The 22,268-nt window shown below is 43.5% G+C and overlaps 1 protein-coding gene across 7 annotated transcripts in view; it reads left to right on the top strand.

Annotated features, from left to right (window-relative positions):
- PRPF18 (pre-mRNA processing factor 18) overlaps positions 1-21,186 on the top strand; it is a gene marked incomplete at both ends in the record, with an annotated part of 28,278 nt that extends 7,092 nt beyond the window's left edge. For 2 of the 7 annotated variants that reach the window (XM_080716901.1, XM_080716900.1), the window contains 7 exons: positions 1,645-1,758; positions 4,113-4,259; positions 6,003-6,071; positions 7,441-7,581; positions 7,704-7,775; positions 10,173-10,328; positions 21,106-21,186. In XM_080716901.1, the coding sequence (XP_080573027.1) occupies positions 1,645-1,758; positions 4,113-4,259; positions 6,003-6,071; positions 7,441-7,581; positions 7,704-7,775; positions 10,173-10,328; positions 21,106-21,186 (780 nt within the window). The remainder of the gene's footprint in view (positions 1-1,644; positions 1,759-4,112; positions 4,260-6,002; positions 6,072-7,440; positions 7,582-7,703; positions 7,776-10,172; positions 10,329-21,105) is intronic. The other 5 variants (XM_080716904.1, XM_080716903.1, XM_080716902.1 and 2 more) reach the window with 4 other exon arrangements.
- Positions 21,187-22,268: the final 1,082 nt, after the last annotated feature.

Genomic DNA, 22,268 nt, shown 5'->3' with positions numbered 1-22,268 from the left:
TAATAACTATCTCTGTTTTCCTGTAAGTTCTTTTACTTTTATGGACTTTCTCAGTAAGTCAGTCTTCCTTAGCCTTGGCGTCCCCAGCAATCTGTTCCTATTTTGGACATACCTAGTTGTGCCTAGGGCTGAGTGTAAATGCAGCAGTGTGGCATCTAGAGCGGAAGATCGGGTGCTTCTTACTTCTCGCAGATCCACACATTTGCAGCATCAGCTCCTGGTTCTGTGTCCACATTTTATAATGGACACTGCACAGAAGCCGACTCGGGAGTGACGACCGACTCCAGAGGCCGACATGCGAGGATAGGCGGGGGTCTGGAATACTTAGCCCGAGCAGGAAAGTACTCAGAGGGATTTAAAAAATCCATTGAAGGCAACTCTCACTTTAGTAAAAGGTTGTATATTCTCTGGTTTCATAAAGTAGGACCAGGACATGAGTAGAAGTTCGAGGGAGGCAGGTTTCAGTTTTGAGAAGCAACACATACCTGTCTAAAACGGGCTAGAATATTTCATGAACGATGTGGTTCCTGTCACATGAAGACAGGGATCTGGCGAGGGTATTTCAGGTCATTTCTGCATTGATGGCCACAGTGCTAGATGACCAGATTTTCTATTTTGATTTCAAACTTCTCTTAACCCCGCGGGAACCACCCAGTGGTTTGTAGGCGTGCTTTTATTAATGCTTGCAAGTAAAGTTCTCGGGGCTTTTGGTTTGTTTGCATTTGGGTCAACCTTCGTCTCCTTAATTTCATTTTTTCTTCTTTTATTTCATGAAATATAACATTTACACAACAAGCACATAAAACACACATGTGCTAGATAGTGGATAATTACAAAACCTACATAGCCATCCAAATCCTAAAATTGAGTATGATCTTTACCTCCAGTGCCCTCCGTCCCTCCACATCAGCCACCACTTTATCTTCTGAGGGATGAGTTTGTATTGTAGTATTCCAGTACTCCCCTTTGTTAGGATTTGGAGGTATTTATGACTTCAGGTTTTTAGAAGTGCTGTCCTTCTCTCTCATCAGTATTTTTCCTGTGTGTTCTACATGCAGATTATCCTCCCTGAAACAGGCCGCCAGGGGGCCCAGGCCGCGCTGGCTGTTGAAGGTGTGATGTTAGCGCAGTGTGTCTGCTCATGGGAAAATAAGGAAGAACAAATACAACTTACTTTTTTCACCTACATATCAAAACAAGTGTTTGATCACCTAAAATAATTGTTTGCATACGGGATTACATTGTCTTTGATTTTTTTAAAAGAAGAATAATAGTCATAATTATATAAAATGAGGACCCAAAATATATTTCTTTTTTATAATCTTACAAATAAAGAGAAAGGGGGGGGGAGAGACAGACAGACAGACAGTCAGACACATGAAAATGGATGTTTTTTATTGAGGGGGGGCTTTTGATTTAAATTGTGGATTCATATGTCAAACTACTTTCTAAACATCTTTATTTAGTATAGTCAAGATGATTACAGTCTCTGAAGGATTTTATATTTCTTTCAAATATGTATTTAGATAATTTAGTTTTATTAAAGGCGGGTTTTGGTTTTAAAGTAAAATATGCAAACAGTTTTGAGATGTTTAGTGTTTTCCTTTTTAAAAAATTAAAGTAGGCACTTGTTTCTATTTGCAGGTTATCCGAAGGTTGAGAGAAAGAGGAGAACCAATTAGACTGTTTGGAGAAACTGATTATGATGCTTTTCAGCGCTTAAGAAAAATAGAGATCCTCACACCAGAAGTTAACAAGGTAAGAGTTCAGAACAAAGCTAGAACACTTTCACCGCATCCCAGGAATTAGAATAGCTTGGAGTTTGACTAATTGCATTATATAGATAAATACAGAAAAATAAAATTGTCAGATTACTGCTGCTGAAGTTTAATTTAATTTAAAAAAAGTGTATCTTAAGCATATAATTCAGAGCATTTGACAAATACAAGAGCATAAAGCATGGTCCATGTGTGGATATAGACCGTCTCCACCCGCTCAGAAGGCTCCCGGTGTCCCTGCGTAGCCAGTCCCCGCGTCCCAGTGTCCCTCCTTAGCCAATCCCCACGTCCCTTCTTCTCCATTCCCAGGCAGCCACCTTTGTGAATCCTTTCGCAGCTGGTTAATTTGGCTTGTTTTAATATTTCACATGAATAGGGTCTTAACATTTAGTGCAACATAACATTTTCCAGTTTCATCCGTGACAATGAAGATATCACTGGTTTCCTTTCCATTGCCTGGTGAATTCACTTATACATTATGCACCACAGTTTGTTTTCAGCTTTGGGCTGTTGTAAAACTGCTGTGAACATTGGTATATATCTCTTTTTAAGGCCTATTTTTTTTCTCGGGTAAAAATTATGTTGTCCTTGGGAATAAATAAATGCCAAGCTATACCCCCAGTCCTATTTTTTATTTTGGTGGTACTGGGGTACCTGGAAGCCCTCCAGGCTACACTCCCAGTCCTATTTTTTTTTCTTTATATTTTTTATTTGGAAACAGGGTCTCCTAAATCAGCACGCGCGGCTGGCTTCGAACCTGTGCGATCCTCCTGTCTCTGCCTCCCAAGCGCGGGGATTACAAGCACGCGCCACCACGCCCGGCGTCCTATTTTGAAACAGTCCTAGCACACTGTAAATGTTAAATAAAACATAAACTGTATTTCTCACAGAAATCTAAATAGTAGATGGTGTTGCTCCCATTTTATAGGTGAGACAGCTGAGGCATACAGGGCTAGAGTAAGTTGTGCAAGAGCAAAGTTGGCAAAGATTTGAACGTAGAGGTTCACGGCTCTTAAAGCTCACAGCTGATTCCTGTTTATGTCCAGGAGACAGAGGCTTGGGTTCTGTATTAAACAGCCGTGCGGTGGATATGCCCAGAACGTGGGATCTGCCAGTTTGTTAGAAATGAAGTTGGGAGCCTGGCATATGGAGGAGGGACTAGCTTTGCTTCACTGACAGCTCTAAGTGTGTAGAGAAATCAGGCTGGATGTTTACGTAAACTGGGAAAGTAGATTGGAGAGTGTAATGGAGACCTGGTCACTTTCACTAGCCTTGTTAAAAAAAAATTAGCTTGTAATCCCAATACTTGGGAGAATGAGACAGGAGGATCACAAGTTTAAGACCAGCCTCAGCAAATTTGTGAGACCCTGTTTCGAAATAAAATCGGGCTGGTTGGGCATGGTGGCGCATGCTTGTAATCCCAGCATTTGGGAGGCTGAGAACGGAGGATCGTGGTTCACAGACAGCCTCAGCTACTTAGTGAGGCCCTCCGCAACTGAGTGAGACCCGGTTTCAGAATAAAGAATAAAAGAAAAAACAGGGCAGGGGGTGTAGCTCAGAGGTAAAATGCCTCTGGGTTTCACCCTCAGACCCGCAAATAAATAAATAAATAAATAAATAAATAAATAAATACATAAATAAATAACATCGGGCTGTGGGTGTAGGTAGGAGGTAGAATACTTCTGTATTCAATCCCCAGTAAAACACACACACACACACACACACACACACACACACACACTAATTAAAGAAATATATACACAATGGCTCGGATTGATGGTCATAAAAATAAAACTAAACATGAGTAAATCAAGTAAGAATGATTTCATATGTATTTATAATGTATTTATATTCACTTATATTTATACATTTCATATATACGCACATTCACAAATGCTGTGTGTGTGTGTGTGTGTGTGTGTGTGTGTGTGTGTGTGTTATCAGAGATGGAACCCAGGGGCATACTACCTCTGAGCTGTACCCCTCGAGCTATTTTTGAATTTTTATTCTGAAACAGGGTCTCACTAGGTTGATGAGAATCTTACTGCTTGCTAAGGCTGTCCTCAATCCTGCAATCCTCCTATCTCAGCCTCCCAAGTACTAGGATTACAGGTTTGTGCTACCATGCTCGGCTTCCTTTAATTTAAATATGCTTGTAAAAATTAACTTAGTCATGATAGTATATATAGTATAGTGATTTGATATGTTATTTGAGTACCTAGTTTTGCCAAGTTCTTATTTCCTGTGAAAAGTAAAATGTACTTATTATGAAAAAATCAAAGGTGAATCATCAGGGAAATTTCATAATCTCATGTGTCCTTTTTCACCTTTTAGGGCTTGAGGAATGATTTGAAAGCAGCTTTGGATAAGATTGATCAGCAGTACCTCAATGAAATTGTGGGAGGCCAGGAGCCCGGAGAGGAAGACACACAGAATGATTTGAAAGTTCATGAGGAGAACACCACGATCGAGGAGTTAGAGGTAGCCCACGCCCGCCAGGCTGCGCCGTCAGCCCCTTTCCTGTGGAGCCGATGGCGAGGTGGCGCAGGGCTTCCACCGCGGCCCAGTGCAGAGCTCCTTCTGTTCCACGCTTTTATTCATTCTTTTCCTCCTTCTCTACTTACATCCCTCTACTTTCTACTTTCAAAAGTAATCATCATAATTTTTAAAATGTGCATTCTCTTATTTATTGGTGTTCTTCTAAAGCCTGCAGTGTAGTATAACATATAATATTTTATTTTCTTTTGGTAGTGGGCATTGAACCCAGGCCCTTATGCATGTAGGCAGATGCTCTACCACTGAGCTACAGCCCCGCTCTTTTTTTAACATTTTATTTGAGGCCGACTTGGTGGCGCATTCCTGTTATTTCAGTCCTTGGGAGGCTGAGATGGGAGGATCACAGATTTGAAGCCAGCCTCAGAAATTCAGTGAGGCTCACATCAACTTAATCAGATTCAGTTTCTAAATAGAAAATAAAATTGTGCTGATTTTATTTATTTTATTTTATTTACCTGTAGTGTGGAGGTAGTATTTTCTTGGGTTCAATCCCTAGCACAACAACAACAAAAAATTAATAAAGTTTTATTGTGAGATGGCCTCCCTAAGTTGCTGAGGCTGGTCTCAGACTTGCAATCCTCCTGCTTCAGCCTCTGGAGTAGCTGGGATTATAGCCATGTGCCACCACACCTGGTCATGTTGATACAGTTTTTTGATACATGTTTTAGTTACATAAATTATATTGTGTTGTGATAGTCTGGCTCTTGCATGTGTAAGTATTCTCATCGGAGTTGGGTCGAAGCTGAAGAGCTTGTCGTGTTCATCGTCTCCCTCCTCATCCTCTCTGGTGACCCTACACTTTACTGAAGCAGTTGGTACAGCAACCAGTTGTCAGGCAGATGGATTCATTCCCTCCCTCTCTCCCTTTCTCTCTCTTTCTCTGTGGGTGGTGCTGAGACTGGAATCCAGGGCACTCTGCTTCTGAGCTGCTTCCTCAGACTTTTTTATTTTGGAGCAAGGTCTTGTAAGTTGCTGAGGCTGGCTTTGAACCTGCTATCCTCTTGTCTCAGCTTCCCAAGAACTGGGATTGCAGGCATGAACCACCGTGCCCAGCTTCTTGTTTTTTTCTTTTTTTTTTTTTTTTTTTACAGTTTTACTGATATATTCATATACCAAGTGGTTTACCCATTTAGACTATGCAGTTCAGTCGATTTTTAATATACCCGCAGGATGATATCACCATCATCACAATCTAATTTTAGAACATTTTTGTTTCCCCTCAAACAAATCTCATATGCATTTGGAGTCACCACCCTTACCCTTCTTGTCTTTTGATTCATTAAAAAAAAAAAAAAAAAAAAAAAACCCTTGCTCTAGCCGGGTGTGGTGGCTGACACTCAATCCCAGCAGTTGGGAGGCTGAGACAGGAGAATTAGGTTTGAGGACAGCCTCAGCAACTAAGCAAGACCCTGTTTCAAAATCAAAAGAAAATAGAGCTGGGGTATAGCTTGGAAGTAGAAAACCTCTGGGTTCAATCCCCAGCACCATGCAAAAATAAAATACAAAAGTGCTCTATATTAGTGACAAATCAGTATAACTTGTCTAGAAATTCCAACAGATTTTTAAATAAAAATTGAACAGCGTATGTAACGTAGTGTTGATCAAACATTTTTATGTTCAGTTTTTGCTCCGTGATAAGTGACAGAAATATTGTTTCTCATTGCCCAGGCCCTGGGGGAGTCTCTCGGGAAAGGCGATGATCACAAGGACATGGACATCATCACCAAGTTCCTGAAGGTGCGTATTGTAGGCAAGGGAAGGAGCGAATTTGGGATATTTAAGAACTGTTCTTATATTTTTTAAAGGCTGGACAGGAAATTCCCTGTCCAGGAAATTCCCTGTCCAGGACTGGTGTGCAGTTTTCCTCTGTGAGTGATGGTCTCTGGTTTTGTGGTCGTCAGAGAGGAGTATGTCCTTGTCTGTCACCGTTACCTGCCTCTGGAAAGGGTGCTGGGTACACAGTTATACCCAAGGGGTGCTAACGTTGTTTTCTGGGTTTAAGAGTAAAGAGTGGGAGGGGTGGGTCAGAGTCTGTTTATTTTTAGTCCTTTTTTCCTTTTCTTCTTGCCAGGTGCTTTAGTGGGATTTTTCTTTTCTTTTTTTTTTTTTGGTGGTACTGGGTTTCCTGGGAACCCTTCTACCTCCAGGCTACACTCCCAGACCTGTTTTTATATATTTATTTGGAAACAGGGTCTCTTACGCCAGCGCGGCTAGCTTTGAACCTGTGTGATCCTCCTGGCTCCACCTCCCAAGCGCGGGGATTACAAGCGTGCCCACCACGCCCGGCTTAGTGGGAATTTTTAAGTGAGTTGTCTACTGCTTTAAGTAAGAAATCCAAATAATACCACATACTTGGGAGATGGGTAAAATTGAACATTGTACGTGGTATTAAGGATGATAAATCAAGATTGGTCAAATTTTACATAGTAGGTACAAATAATAATATTTTAAAAGCTTATTTAATCAGATAGTTAACTAAGAAACTTGATAGTTTTTTTTCCCTTTTGAGGAAGTAGAGTATCTTGAGCTCGGACTATAACACATACGCTAGGAACGTTTGTGACTTGGTAAAGGTATTAGTTTGAAACATACATGCCAAAGTAGGCAGAAATAGTTCAGTAAATATATTTGATGGTATTTTAATCAACCAAGAGATTTGCTTTAAGAATGAGAGAGAGAGGCCGGGCGTGGTGGCGCACGCTTGTAATCCCCGCGCTTGGGAGGCGGAGACAGGAGGATCGCGCAGGTTCGAAGCCATCCGCGCAGGTTCGAAGCCATCCGCGCTGGCGTAAGAGACCCTGTTTCAAAAATATAAAAAATAGGTCTGGGAGTGTAGCCCGGAGGTAGAAGGGCTTCCAGGAACCCCAGTACCACCAAAAAAAAAAAAGAGAGAGAGAGAGAGAGAGAGAGAGAGAGAGAGTGTGTGTGTGTGTGTGTGTGTGTGTGTGTGTGTTAGAAAGTTTTTAAGTCTACTGACCGCTTTAAGGATGTGTGTGTGTGTGTGTGTGTGTGTGTGTGTGTGTGTGTGTGTGTGTTTAATAGAGGGTTTTAAGCCCACTGACCACTGGGCGGCACTGTAGTCTCAATTTATCCATTCTTTCAACAGTTTCTTCTTGGCGTTTGGGCTAAAGACTTGAATGCCAGAGAGGACTATGTCAAGCGCAGCGTGCAGGGTAAGCTGAACAGCGCCACTCAGAAGCAGACCGAGTCCTATCTCAGGCCGCTTTTTAGAAAGCTCCGGAAAAGGGTGAGGTTTCCCAGAAAATGCTCTCATTGGCTGATTTTTAAAAATATAGATTTAGAATAAATATTATTTATTTTTTACTATCCAGTAGCTGCCAAAATTAGTTACCCTTTTTTCTTTTCTAGAATCTTCCTGCTGATATTAAGGAATCAATAACAGATATTATTAAATTCATGTTGCAGAGGGAATATGTGAAGGTACGTTATGCTACGCATTTAAATTATGAGCACAGCTAGGTTACGTGATGTTCCTTTGAAATGGAACAGTTTGCTAGTACATTAAAGAAAAGATGTAAAATGAGCAAATAGTGAAAAAAGTTTTATTTTCTATTGTTTTCTCGGCAGTATTTTTAGGCATAAATAATAAACCTTCAGACAATAACTGTGCTTTCTATTTATTTTTGTGGTACTACTTGCTGAGGCTGTCCTCAAACCTGCAATCCTCCTGTCTCAGCCTTCCAAGTCGTGGGGTTACAGGTGTGCACCGCCAGGCCCAGCCTTCTTAGTCTTTTTTAAAGTGGGATGCGTGGTTCCTCAGAGCCTGAGTTTTTCAGAGCAGTGTTCATTTCATCAATGAAATTGAACTTCAGCGTTTATAAATTGTCTGTTATGACTGAGGACAAATTTTCATGCAGAAACAATTTTATATAGATTAGTTTCCCAGGCCAGCTGTAAAAGCCGTTTATAATAGTATTTTGCCGAAGGAGCCATGGAATTGAGCTGCTCTTTGTGATTATTTCTATGGGGAACCTGTTGGAGGAAGGCCGATTCTCCTCTCCCTTCTCAGCACTGCAGCAGCAGCAGCCCTGGCGGGGAGGGCTGGCCTCCTTCGCCCCAGGGTCTTGACTCCTGCAAGCTCTGGGAGGAGGCGGCAGTGGGAAGCCCTCCGTGGCCTGGGCCTGTGGGGCAGTCAGTTGGTAAGAGGGAATACGGGGACTGGGGACTGGAGGCAGACTGTGCGGAGGGGCCCGTGTTGGCTCTGCCTCGCCAGAGGTCAGGAGGAGAGGACTGCACTGTAGCAACTCCAGCACCAGGGAAGGGGAGAGGGGACTGCTGGCTTTCTGGGGATCTGATGTGTCTGTGATTGAGAGCTAGGCTGACAAGGAAGGGTGAGGAACGACTTGCCTCCGTGTAAACACGGACACTTGGTGCGATCTCCTACGCGTCCCATCCTGAGTGGCCATCAGTCCTGTACCTCTCACTAAGGATGATCGTTGTTAAGGCCGATGAGGTCACGTCACCACGGAAACGCGCATGTCGCCGCCTGCCGAGTGGTGCCTTTCCTCTGATTTTTTTCTCATGATTATAGATCAGAACCAGGTTAAAACTTGTTTTGTGTAAACTATGGAAAAATCCAGTTAACTTTATTAATGTATTTGGACTATTTTCTTTGGAATTTTAGGGAAACTAATTATTATAATTTGTGTGTGTGTAAGGGGGTACTTGGAATTGAACCCAGAGACATTCTACCTCTAAGCTCTATCCTGAGCCCTATCTTATTTTTTTATTTTGAAACAGGGTCTCACTAAGTTGTGAAGGGCCTAAGTCTCTGAGGCTGGCCTGGAACCTGTGGTCCTCCTGTCCCAGCCTCCCTAGTACTGGTATGACCAGCCTGTGTGCCCGGTTTGAATACTGGAATTGTTATCAGTTAAGGCCTGGTGTCAAAATTTATACACAGAAAAATCAGTGATAAAAATGTGCATATGCCCTTTTAAAATCACTTTTAAAAATCTCTTGAGATCAAGTTGAAATTTATCTTCAGGGTAGCAAATGATCTTCCAACCCAGGCATGAGGGCAGATGCCTATAATCCCAGTAGTTCGGAGGCTGAGACAGGAGGACCACAATTTCATCAACTGAGTGAGATCCTCTTTCAAAATAAAAAATAAAAAGGGCTGAGGAGTGTAGCTTGGAGGTAGGATGCCCCTGGGTTTGATCCCTAGAACCAAAAAGAAAAAGAGCCATTTGTCCTCATTGGTTTCTTTCCTTTCTGTAGCCTTTATTTTAAGATTCTTGACAACTGGTAGGCTTGGGGGCCGCAGTGAGAAGCTTGAGACGCAAACCAATCTCATCCTTCAGTCTTAGGCTCGGGGCCAGTGCTCAGCCTGTTTACGCCTGGCAGGGATGTGAGGCCGCCCAGCACAGGGCCCCGCTGGTGCAGGGATCTGCAGTGCTGTGTCCCCGGGGTACGGACATGGTTTCAGACCGGATGATGACTAACCAGTTTGCCTTTGCTTCCTAACAGCCAGCTGTGGAGAGGGCGGGCTACTGGAGACCCAGCCTAGAGTTTCTGTCAGTGCCTCAAATGAGCTGCCTGCCAGTTCTGCATCTGAAATGTGTTCATTTCTAGTGCAAAAGGAAAAGTTGTCTTTTTTACTCACAACCTCAGCTTTGGCTTGTTTCTTTGTGGTCGTGTTACTGGGCAGAGCAGTTAGTCACTCCGTATTTTAATCTCTTGTATATGAGATAGGAACATAATATTTTCAGCATGCCCAAGAATGGGTGAAAATTATGTCATAAAGAGCTGTGAATACTTGAATGGCAATCGGGGCGGCACAGTCTTCGTCCCTTTCTGACCCTCCCCCTCTCCTCCCAGGCGAACGACGCTTACCTGCAGATGGCCATTGGGAACGCTCCCTGGCCCATCGGTGTGACCATGGTTGGCATCCATGCCAGAACCGGCAGAGAAAAGATCTTTTCAAAGCATGTTGCGCATGTTTTAAATGATGAAACTCAGCGGAAGTACATTCAGGTGAGCAGTTTGGAGGGACGGGATGTGCGCTAAGGCGCATTCTCCCAGCTTAAAAGTCTCGAGAGCAAGGAAAGAATCGCAGTGGTTCCCTGGTCTCAGGTCGTACTGAGCCTGTGTGTACTAGATTTCCTTCCTAGATACACACCTATGATGACATTTAACTTATAAATTAGGCAGAGTAAGAAACTAACAATAACAATCCCATGGAAGAGTCATCATAGTACCGCATGGGGCTAGGTGGCCCTCTCTCGGCCCCTCCATTCTCTTTGGGCTCTGCGAAGACGCCTCCCGAGGGGCGCCATGGAGTGAGGTGCGCGGCGGAGGCACTTTCACCTTCTGCAGGCCACGGTGGCGGCGGTTGGCGGAGTCCTGGAACTGCAGAAGGCGAAACCTCACGTCGGCAGCGCTGCTGTGCAGCGTGCCCGACGTGCGCCCCCAGAGGCTGGGTCTGCGCTTGCCCAGTGCTACGGCGCCCTCCCTGAACAAAGTGAAGCCCTTAGCTTCTATATGGCATGGAAGAAGGGGAGTGTTTTGTTTTAATTACTTTAGCAGTTAGCTTTTTTTAAAGACTTAGAAGCAAGTTCAGTGGATTCATCAGGAAAATTTTGCAGTTTAAAGAGCAGCAAGCTTAGAGCATCTTACAGTAAATCCTACCTTGTTACTTTGGGTGTAGATCTAATAATAGGTAGGTTGAACTGTGGCTATACTAGGTTAAACTGTATGGAGAGCAAAGGCTTCACTTCAGCGCATGCAATTATGTTTTTGTTTTGTACTAGGAGTTGAACCCAAGGACATTCTATCTTTGAGTTACACCTCAGCTTTTTTTATTTTTAACTTTTTTGGTGTGTGGTCCTGGGGGTGGAACCTAGGGCCTCTACCTCCAGGCTGTACTCTCAGACCTATTTTATATTTTGGAAACAGGTTCTCACTAAGTAGCTGAGGCTGGCTTCGAACCTGTGCGATCCTTCTGCTAACCTCCCAAGTGTGGGGATTACAAGCGTGCACCACAAGGAAGGGCTCAGCTTCTTTTGTTACTTTGAAACAGAGCTTCACTTGCTAAATTGCTGAGGTTGGCCTCTAACATGTGAGCCTCCTGTCTCAGCCTCTCATACACTGGGGTTACAGGTGTGGGCAACCATGCCCAGCCCTAGAATAATTTCTTAGTTTCCTCTTCTCGCTCTTCTTCCTCCCTTCCTTCTTTCCTTCCTTCCTTCCTTCCCTTATTTATTTATTTATTTTTTCTTTTACTTTTGAGCTAAACCCTCAGCCCTATTTTAGTTTTTATTTTGCAACACAGTCTTGCTAAGCTGCAGAGGTCCTCATTAAATCACTGAGGCTGACTGCAAACCTGCAATCCTCCTGTTTCAGCCTCCCAAGTACTGGGATTACAAGGGTGCGCCGCCACACCCGGCTTAGAGTCTTTTTTTTTTTTTTTTTTTGTGGTACTGGGGTTCCTGGAAGCCCTTCTATCTCCGGGCTACACTCCCAGACCTATGTTTACATTTTTGTTTGGAAACAGGGTCTCCTAAGCCAGCGTGCGCGGCTGGCTTCGAACCTGTGCGATCCTCCTGTCTCTGCCTCCCAAGCGCGGGGATTACAAGCGTGCGCCACCACGCCCGGTTAGAGTCATTTTTAAGTTACATCTAATAATGCCTCTCGAATATGTTTCTACTTTCTTAAAGTTATATGTGCCCCACATAAACATGTTTGCATTGTTGGGCTGAAGTTTTCTCCTTGGTGGAAAAATAAAACCAACTATAACCTAGTTTTGCCAAACTGTCATAAATCCCAGATCGTGTCTGTATAATGACTTGTGCGGATGGTAATTCTAAAACTTGAAGATTATACTCTGAAAGTTTACTTAAAATTCAAAGTTTTTACACTTAAAAATCGTAAAGTACTTTGAGATTTTGTGCCAGAGGTCGTTCCATATTCATGGATTATCTTACTGTGTATATTTCAGTTCCAAGTGCTGGGTGCTGATTTGCATGTCATGCTTTATGCCTTGTTCATACGCACTAGCATTTAAAATACGATGGCAACCCGGCTCCCACATGTGAATTGTACACTTCGTAGAGTTGAAATATACTTATGCAAATTCAAGCACATTTCATTTCTTAATCACCTCCAGTGACTCTATAAAGTCAAAAGCTTTGAGTAGAAACGTTTGGCCTTAACAGTAGAGCACAGATTTCAAGGGTTAGATCGGCTAACTGTGTTCACGTATACCGTGGCTGGACTATATTGCACAAAAGTCTATGTAATTAGGTACTTTTTCCTAAGGAAAGCATTTCATTTTGTAAATAGTGGTATGATTTCCACCTCCCTCGGGCTCATTTCCTTTTTAAACTACACTTAAGCCAGGCATAGTATGTGCCTCTAATCCCAGTAGTTGGGAGGCTGGCCTGTTTTGTATTTTTATTTTGAAAAATAGTATGTGCCTGTAATCCCAGTACTGGGGAGGCTGAGATAGGAGGTTTGAGGCCGGCCTTAACAGCTTGGTGAGAGCACTCTCCTCCACTGCTCCTTCATAAGCTGGGTTGGCCACAGCGTCTCAGGATTGCCAGCTTGCCAGCTGTAGGATCCTGGACTGTCCCTTGTTAGTCCTGAGTCCTTCTCATTCATCTGTAAAGTCCATGGAACTATCAGCATCAAATTATCCAGTTTAAGGTGGGCGTGGTGGCGCACGCTTGTAATCCCAGAATTTGGGAGGCTGAGACTGGAGGGAGGATCGAGGTTTGCGGACAGCCTCAGCTACTTAGTGAGGCCCTCCACAACTACTTAGTGGGGCCCTCCACAACTTAGATGCTGTTTCAAAATAAAGAATAAAAAATAGGGCAGGGGGTGGAGCTTGGAGGTCGAATGCCCCTGGGTTCCATCCCCAGACACACACACACACACACACACACACACACACACACACACACACTTACTCAGTTTGAGTGTGTCTTTTTCTCCCTCTGTTATCCTCCCTGGTATGTGTAGCCTAATTGATATGTGCCCTTTGTTACACACAGATTCCTTTGGGGGGGGGTTGGAAGATTAAGGAATAATAGCCACTCCCAAATACTTTTTCTTAAACTTTGCTGTTACAAAAGGAAACATTTTTTCTAATAATCTCTGACAAGTTGTTTTCAGTAACCTCCACTTTGTAACCTCCTGGTAAAGACAGCATTCCAACATTTTCATGTCAATTATTCCAGTACATATTTCAGGTTTTGGCACATTTCATTCATGCTAGTATTTGCCAACTCTATTTGTCCACGGTTTGCAGATTTCTAATATAATATTGCCAAAATTCGTGCAGCAGAAACATTCGCTGCAGTGAGTGATCACAGCTTGATCCGTTTGCTGTATATACAACAGTGCTCGAATCGCACGTCACAGTGCAGGTCAGGTGCTTCCAGCCTGCTACACGTGGCTGCGATGAACCACATCCTCATAGCAGGTTGTTGCTTGATAAAAACCATCTACCTGTTTATTACTTCCCGGAGTATTGAAACAGTACATTTTTAAAGAAAATATATGGCTCACTTGTGTGTGTGTGTGTGTGTGTGTGTGTGTGTGTGTGTGTGTGTGTGTGTGTGTGTGTTACTGGGGATAGAACCTAGAGACATTTTATCTCCGAGCTATACCCCCAGCCTGATTTTTTAATTCTTTATTTTGAAATGGTCTCACAAAGTTGCAAAGGGCCTCACTAAGTAACTGAGGCTGTCCATGAACCGCGATCCTCCTGTCTCAGCCTGCCAAATGTTGGGATTATAAGCATGTGTCACCATGCGCAGCTTTCTGGCTCACATTTATCTTACATAATGCCACTTTTTTGTGTGTATGTGGTACAGGGGTGGAACCCAGGGGCTTTTCTACCACCGGGCTATACTCACAGACCTACTTTATATTTTATTTGGAAACAGGGTCTCACTAAGTTGCTGAGAGCCTCACTAAGTAACTGAGGCTGGCTTCAAACCTGAGTGATCCTCCTGTCTCAGCCTCCCAAGCGCTGGGATTACAAGTGTGCGCCACCACGCCCAATGATAATAATGCCACTGTTTTTTTTTTTTGTGTGTGTGTGTGTGGTACTGGGGGTGGAACCCAGAAGCTTTCTACCTCCGGGCTATACTTCCAGCCTATTTTATACTTTATTTGGAAACAGGGTCTCACTAAGTTGCTGAGAGCCTCACTAAGTAGCTGAGGCTGGCTTTGAACCTGCTCGATCCTCCTGTCTCCGCCTCCCAAGCGTGGAGATCACAAGGTCCGCCACCACGCCGGGTGGTAATACCACTTTTTAACATCACACATTAGTATGTTGTGGAATTACTTTCTGAACAGTGCTGATCTAAACTGTTCCATGATTTTTTTAAACTGGAGCTTACTTGATAGGAAATAGACATTTTATGGTATAAAATCTTATATTTCTCAATCACATACTTGAGAAAAAGGCCAGATCACCCTCTGTGAAGGCCTGGTGGTCAAATAAATGAAATTCTTCTCAAATTAGGGAAAAGAAAAAGGTCACAGAGGTTCTCGAATTGAAATGCCATCATACTCCTTATTAGTGATATTTGAAGCTAAAGAAAGCACAAGGAAGTTCCTTTAACACAGCAAGGGAAATAACTTCCAACTCAGAATCCCCTTTCCACCTGAACTGCCAGTCAAAAGTGATTGTAGAAGCCGGGCGTGGTGGCGCGCGCTTGTGATCCCAGCATTTGGGAGGCTGAGACAGGAGGATCCGGGTTTGCGGACAGCCTCAGCCACTTAGGCCCTTTGCAACTCAGTGAGACCCTGCTTCAAAATAAAGAATGAAAAATAGGGCTGGGGGTGTAGCTCGGAGGTGAATACCCCCTGGGTTCCATCCCTAGTAATGAAAAATAAACAAGTAAATAAATAATAAAATTAAAAACGTGATTATAGGATAATGACATTCTGGGCAGGTAAAGTCCTAAAAAGTGACCTCTCATGTACTCCTCTGTATAATCGTCATCACAGCTAACACGTAGTGCGTGTTGTGTGCTTTGTGTCAGCACTCAGAGCAGCAGGAGGAGTTGCTTACCACCATTTCCCCATTTCACAAGTGGAGGCACCGAGCAGCAGGTTCACCAGGCCACGGAGATGACCGCGGTGGGGCTGGGCGTGGGCCTGTGCAGCCAGGACTCTGGTGCGCCGCCTCCGTGTGAGGGTGACCTCCGCCACAGTGAGGGAACAAACCAGAGGATCCAGGAGTCAGTCTAGCTCAGAGCAGGGTGAGAGGAACCCTGAGGTCAAGGTAAAGGGCGGTCTGTGTCAGAAGCAGCGCAAGGAGGTCCAGCGTGGAGTGAGAAGACAGAAGTTTCCAGGGAAAGTAGGAGAGATTACATTTCATAGTGTTTGCTCATATCAAACGTAATCTCATTGTCAGAGAATAGACCCAAAACAGGAAAAAATAAGGGAAAAAAACTATGAAAGGAGAGGTCATCATGATACACCACCGGGCTGTACTCTGACAGACATTTGAATGGCCTTTCTGAGGTTAACTCTGAATATTGATTTCACTTAGAGTTATGATTTGAGAAGGTTGGAGAACGTGCTTCCAGGTGTGGTTTAAGCCAGTTAAGTCCTGCTTCAGAGTCGAGTAAGTAGCTAATGTCTAAACCAGAAAAATCAAGGACTGTCAGTATAGAATTCAGAGATAAGGCAGTAACTACCAGGTCATAAGAGATATAATGGGGATTGCCTCTGGGAAATGGGAATTAAGGATTGGAAGGAGTAAGCACATGACTTCAAAACTGATTATGTGGGTGTGTTTTAAAGCACACAGGACCTGGAATTATCCTTGGTTTTCTTTGTTACAGACCGTATCCCATCTTTCCTCCTATTCAGAGTAGATCTGGGCCTGATCCCTTCCCGCCAGCTCCCTTGCTGCCACCAGGTCCGGCTGCCCGTGTCCTCTCCAGTCCCTGAGCTTCTGCCCCGCTTGTCTCCAGTCTCATCAGCGCAGCACCCAGCCTGACTCAGTTAAAATGCGATCGGCTTGTGTTGCTGCCGAGCAGTGATTTATGCGTATACAGCGGTTGTGTGGGCAGAGTCCAGCAGCGGTGCCCCCGTTCACAGAGTCACACACCACTCGCATCCCTTCCTTCCTTCACTTTTTCCATCCACGGCATTTATCATCCCTGGACATGTTTATTGTTTGTTTTACAAATGTATATTGTTTCTTGTCTATCTTCTCTCTTTAGTGAAAGTGGGGATTTTCGGGTTTCCTTCTTTTGTGTGCTATATTTTCAGAGCCTAGGGCAATGCTTGGCACTGAGTAAAGATTATTAATTAAATATATTGTAAAAGTAAGAATGAAATGGTGGTATACCAGCTTTTAAGACATTTGTCATAAGCTCAGCTAAGCAGCTTTACTTGCTTAGGCATTCACAAGCAGTTGGAAACCGAAATCCTGAGGGGTCTAATTGAAGAGATTTGTTTCTTTTTGCAAAATAACTATTGTCCTGAGATTACACACCTTTAAAAATCTATGCTATGTACTGTCAGTCCTTAGTATAATAGTTTATTATAGTGTCCTACTGAGTTTCACAGCCTTTTGGTAGGAAACATTCTAGGCAGAATACTAGTACTGGGGATTGAACTCATGGGCACTCTACCTCTGAGCTACACCCCCGGCCTATTTAATTTTTAATTTTTATTTTATTTTATTTTATTTTATTTTATTTTATTTTTGGTGGTACTGGGGTTCCTGGAAGCCCTTCTACCCCCAGACTACACTCCCAGACCTATTTTATGCTTTTTTAATATTTGGAAACAGGGTCTTTTAAGCCAGCGTGGCTGGCTTCGAACATGCGCGATCCTCCTGTCTCCACCTCCCAAGCATGGGGATTACGAGCGTGCACCACCATGCCAGGCTAATTTTTTATTTTGAAACAGCGTCTTGCTAAGCTGCTAAGGCTGGCCACTAACCTGCAATCCTCCTGTTTCAGCCTCCCAAGTGCTGGGATTATAGGTGTGCTCACCACACCCAGTCCTTGTCTCTGTTTTTAAATCACAGTGAGTGTAAATAAGCTTCAGGACTGACCTTTGTAAGGAGCGAGCAGGAGTTCCGTTACCATGCAGCGCTCCTCCCGCGGCCTGTGCTTTCTACTGCCCATCCCTGTCTTGCCACGTTGTGCAGCTGTCAGTTTCTTGGCGTTTCTTTAGGGAGCTCACCTGTCCAGCTCCGCCTCTTTCACCTCTTCCTGCAGGAAACTTCAGTGCCAAGTCAGTGAAAACACATGTGTTTCCATGGTTACAGATCACGGTTCTGTACACACATGACTGGAATTCACAGCAGGAGAAGCTGGGCAATGAGAAAGAAGGGTCTGTATCTTAAAGCAAATGCCTGAGTAGCACAGGGAGCACAAGTAGGAGCAAAGGAAATCACATTGAAAGAGTCACCTGAAAGCAAGCCTCTCTGTGCCCCTAGTTCTCGAATAGCGTCATGTAGATGGTCTTTGAACCCAAAAAGCATTCTTAAGTATTTCAAAATCATGCTCGCTGCTGTTGAGTCTGTTAGATTAGTAGCTCAGCTTAGAGACGTAACTTACATTTGCATTATCTGTTTCCTGGGGGACCAGTTTTTTCAGGGATTTTGTTGCTGCTGTTTATTTTTGGTGATTTCACTGAACATAAGTGTTACTTGAATGCTTAGATAACTCCAGAGAGTTCTAAATGCTTGTCGATGTTTTAAGGTGTCTGTTATATCTGCATATAGTTTTAGGCTATTTTTAATGTTTTCTCCCCAGATTTCCAGATGTGCTCTTCTGTTGTGTAACTCTAACCACACATTCTCCTTCCACGGAGCTATCAAGCCGTTTTTTACTAAAGATAATACCTCAGTGTATCAATTTGAGGGATGAAAATGAATTTTTGAGAGAATGCTAGTTGAGGATAAGGCAGTTGCTTTAGACTTTTACTTCCAATAATGAATATTTTAGACCTAAGCATAGTCTGTGCTTGGCCTAGGAGCATACGATTTCATTGCTTTTTGTATTGAATGGAAGATGGGTAGTTTGAGTTTTTGTGGCCCCAAGGTGAGACACCTTAGAGTAATTTGTGCTAACCTTCCTTGGGGTCCTTAGAATTCAGCTGCTTTCTGCTGTCATTGTTTAGTAATCAGCATTGCTGTTGCTACAGAGATTTGAGTAAAGCATTTTGATGAAGTCTCTTCTTATAAACAAGGGAACTTATAGGAGGAGGAGGCAGAAGGGAGAAGGGACAAGACGATTCCCTTAAAGGCGCACTCCCAGTGACTACTGTCCTCCAACGAGGCCCTACCCCTTGACATTTCCACCATTTTCCAGGGACCGCCAGCCAGGGCGCAACCTTCAACACAGGAGCCCCGGGGGACATTTCAGGTCTAAGCACGCGCTAATGGGGTTCTTTGCTGATTGCAAATCCTTCCCAAGGCTGGAGGGAGCTCTAAAGTGGCGCTTTGCAGACTTCTGCCCTTGTCTGTAGTTGTTTGTAAAGCATTCGGAGAATGTGGATAATGACTTGGACAGCATTACCTAGTGGTGGACGCCCACCGAGAAAGCTGAAAAAAAAAAACAACAAAAGACTAAACACCAAATGCCAGCAGAGGGCTTCAAACACTGAAGGATGAGATGGAAGACACTGGGTGACATTTGCTCGCTCGCTCCCGTGCGTGCAGTGCTGGGGCTTCAACAGAAGACCTCAGACAGCTCGGCAAGTGCCCTGTCAGTCTCTTAGACCCCCGGCCCCCGAGTGACATTTAATAGTGATTTTCTTGTATCAGTTTTTAAAAAGTCTTTGAAACGTTACACACTGGAGAAGAACTGGCCAAGTTCCTTGAATTTTGTAAGATCAACAGATAGCTGCCAAGTATATTATGGTTGTCTAAAAAGAGCTCAAGGCAGGTCACAGGTTCCAGAGGTACAGAGCAAGGGCCATGCGGTAACTGCTTCCACTTCATCCTGTGGGACTGGCCCCGTCCGTCCTGGAGTGTTAAACTCAGTCTTTATTTATTTATTTATTTATTTTTATTTTTTATTTTTTTGCGGGTCTGGGAACGGAACCCAGGGGCATTTGACCTCCGAGCCAAACCCCCTGCCCTATTTTTATTCTTTATTTTGAAACCAGGTCTCACTGAGTTGCAGAGGGCCTCACTAAGTAGCTGAGGCTGTCTGCAAACTGCAATCCTCCTGTCTCAGCCTCCTGAATGCTGGGATTACAAGGTGAGCCACCACTCCCGGCTAAACTCAGTCTTTATTTTTTATTTATTCTTTATTTTATTTTATTTTTTTTGGTGGTACTGGGGTTCCTGGAAGCCCTTCTACCTCCGGGCTACACTCCCAGACCTATTTTATATTTTTGAAACAGGGTCTCTTACACCAGCGCGGCTGGCTTCGAACCTGCGCGATCCTCCTGTCTCTGCCTCCCAAGCGCGGGGATTACAAGCGTGTGCCACCACGCCCAGCTAAACTCAGTCTTTATTGTCTATTGTTTTTTAATTTTTTTAGTGGTACTGGGAGTTGATCCCAGAAGCTTTCTACCTCCAGGCTACACCCCGACTTATTTTACTTTTTATTTGGAAGCAGGGTCTCACTAAGTTGCTGAGAGCCGCACTAAGTAGCCGAGGCTGGCTTCAAACCTGCGCAATCCTCCTGTCTCCGCCTCCCAAGCTCTAGGATTACAAGCGTGCGCCACCACGCCTGGCTGAAATTTTTTTAATCTTTTAATTTTTTAAATTAATTAAAAATTAATTAAATTAATTAATTAAAAATCTTTTAATTTTTTAATCATGTAATATTTGGTGCTCACAAAAGAGCACCAAAATTTTTTTTAATCTTTTAATTTTTTAAATTAACTAGATTAATTAAAATTAATTAAATTAATTAATTTATTTATTTTAAAAATCTTTTAATTTTTTTAATCATGTGATATTTGGTGCTCACAAAAGAATACATATAAAGACAATTTTTAGAGTAAATAATAAAATGAATATTCAGTCTTACTCTTGGCTTAAGAACTGAAGACCATTCAGTATGAATTTGCTATCTCTACCCCAGAAGTAGCCATTTCCTTGTATTTGTTTCTTGTCTTCTTGCCTTCTCATGATACATGTTCTGCCATGTTGTGCATCTGTGTAGCACTCTTTTTTTAGCTTGGTGTCCGAATGGTATTAAAGTGGTGTTATGCTGTAAGGTAGCCCTTGGCTGCTTGCTTGCTTTTTACATTCAGCCTTGTTTGTTTGTTTGTTTGTTTGTTTTGCAGTACTGGGAATTAAACCACTCAGGGGTGTTTTACATCCAAGCTATATCTCAGCTTCCCAAATACTGGGATTATACACATGTGCCACCACGCCCAGCTCCATGATCACTGATTTTTTTTTTTTTTTTTTTTTTGGCAGTACTGGCAATGGGACCCAGAGGCATTCTACCTCCAAGTTACACCCCTATTCCTATTTTTATTCTTTATTTTGAAACAGGGTCTCACTGAGTTGCAAATGGCCTCAGCAAGTAGCTGAGGCTGTCTGCGAACTGCGATCCTCCTGTCTCAGCCTCCCAAATGCTGGGAGTACAAGCGTGCGCCGCCACGCCTGGCTCAGGATCACTGATTTTTAAAGAAGAGTCTAGACATATCTCCAGGTGCATGAGAATGAGCGTCAGGTCACTTCTAGTGGAGATTCTGGGGATCGCTGCGTTGTAGCAGGGACACCCACAAACCCGGTGAGTCCAGGGAGCGCAGTTGGGAGTAGTTGGACCATCTTAACCAGCCTTTATTTCCCTTATGTTCTTAGGGATTGAAGAGGTTAATGACCATTTGCCAGAAGCACTTTCCTACAGATCCATCAAAATGTGTGGAGTACAATGCACTGTGAGGTCTGTGTTCAGTGCATTCAAACTAGAAGCTCAGCTGGAGGAGGGGCGTGGACTTCGGACATTACCAACAGACGTGGAAGAAGAAGAAAACTGGGGTCTCCGGCTCTGAATTCTTTCTGATGCAATTCTTGACCAATTTTAAGAACGTTGTTGACTTTCATATTGTGACTGACTGCAAGTGGGTTTTATGTCTCGCCTCTGCAGCGCTGGGGATCAGCCCAGGGGCTGCTCGGCTACCAAGTGCTCTGCCCTGCGCTCTCCTGCAGCCTTTGCTTTCACTTTAAATGGTTGAAAAATTAAGTTTTGAAGACTTTCCCCTCAATTTAAATGTGTAGATGGCAGTGACAGAAGGCTTGAAATGACCTTTTCCCAGACCTGAAAGATAATTTAAAAAAAAAATTGAGGATGGACTAACTTTTCCCATAGAATATGATAATTTGCACATTTTCTTTTATGTATATTTATAGAAAATATTTTTATATGTTTCAGCAAAAATATGAGGACCATTCAATGAAATGATGTTCCTTAAATGTTTCTGAACTTTTGCGTCTTGCAATAGAATGTGAATGTAGATATTGTCACTGTTCACTCAAATGTTATTTTTCGTGGATTTCAAAGCTTTATTTTCTAAGGAGTATACTTTTAGTATTTGTTACCTGACCAGACAGCTAGTATTAACAGGAGATATAAGTTTGAAAAACAAACTTATATTTGGTATATCACAGCAGTATACATTGAAAATGAAGTCATGCCTGTGCCTCCAGGGCGAGGGCAAGGGCGAGGGCACGAGCAGTGAGACCGGCAGCAGGGCGTTATGATGATGCTGGTGTATTGCTGGGAACCAGGCCTGTTCCCAGCCTCGGCCGCCGGTGCCCGTCACCACCTGAGACAGTGTCCCAGCCCTGGGCTCCAGTGAGGACTTGTTCTAGACCTTGCACGGTGTCATACTCTGATCATCGTCACTGAGTTCCAAGTTAGGAGGACTGCGTTACTAGAGTAACGTGGGTAAATAGGCTGCCACCTGACGGGTTGGCAGGGAAGAGTGGAGGTCCCGAAGTCAGAACTTCCCAGCTTCAGATTT

The sequence above is a fragment of the Muscardinus avellanarius genome, assembly GCF_963383645.1.
Source record: "Muscardinus avellanarius genome assembly, chromosome: 20".
In the NCBI taxonomy this organism is placed as follows: Eukaryota; Metazoa; Chordata; class Mammalia; order Rodentia; family Gliridae; genus Muscardinus; species Muscardinus avellanarius.
This window is presented reverse-complemented; position numbering and strand designations above follow the sequence as displayed.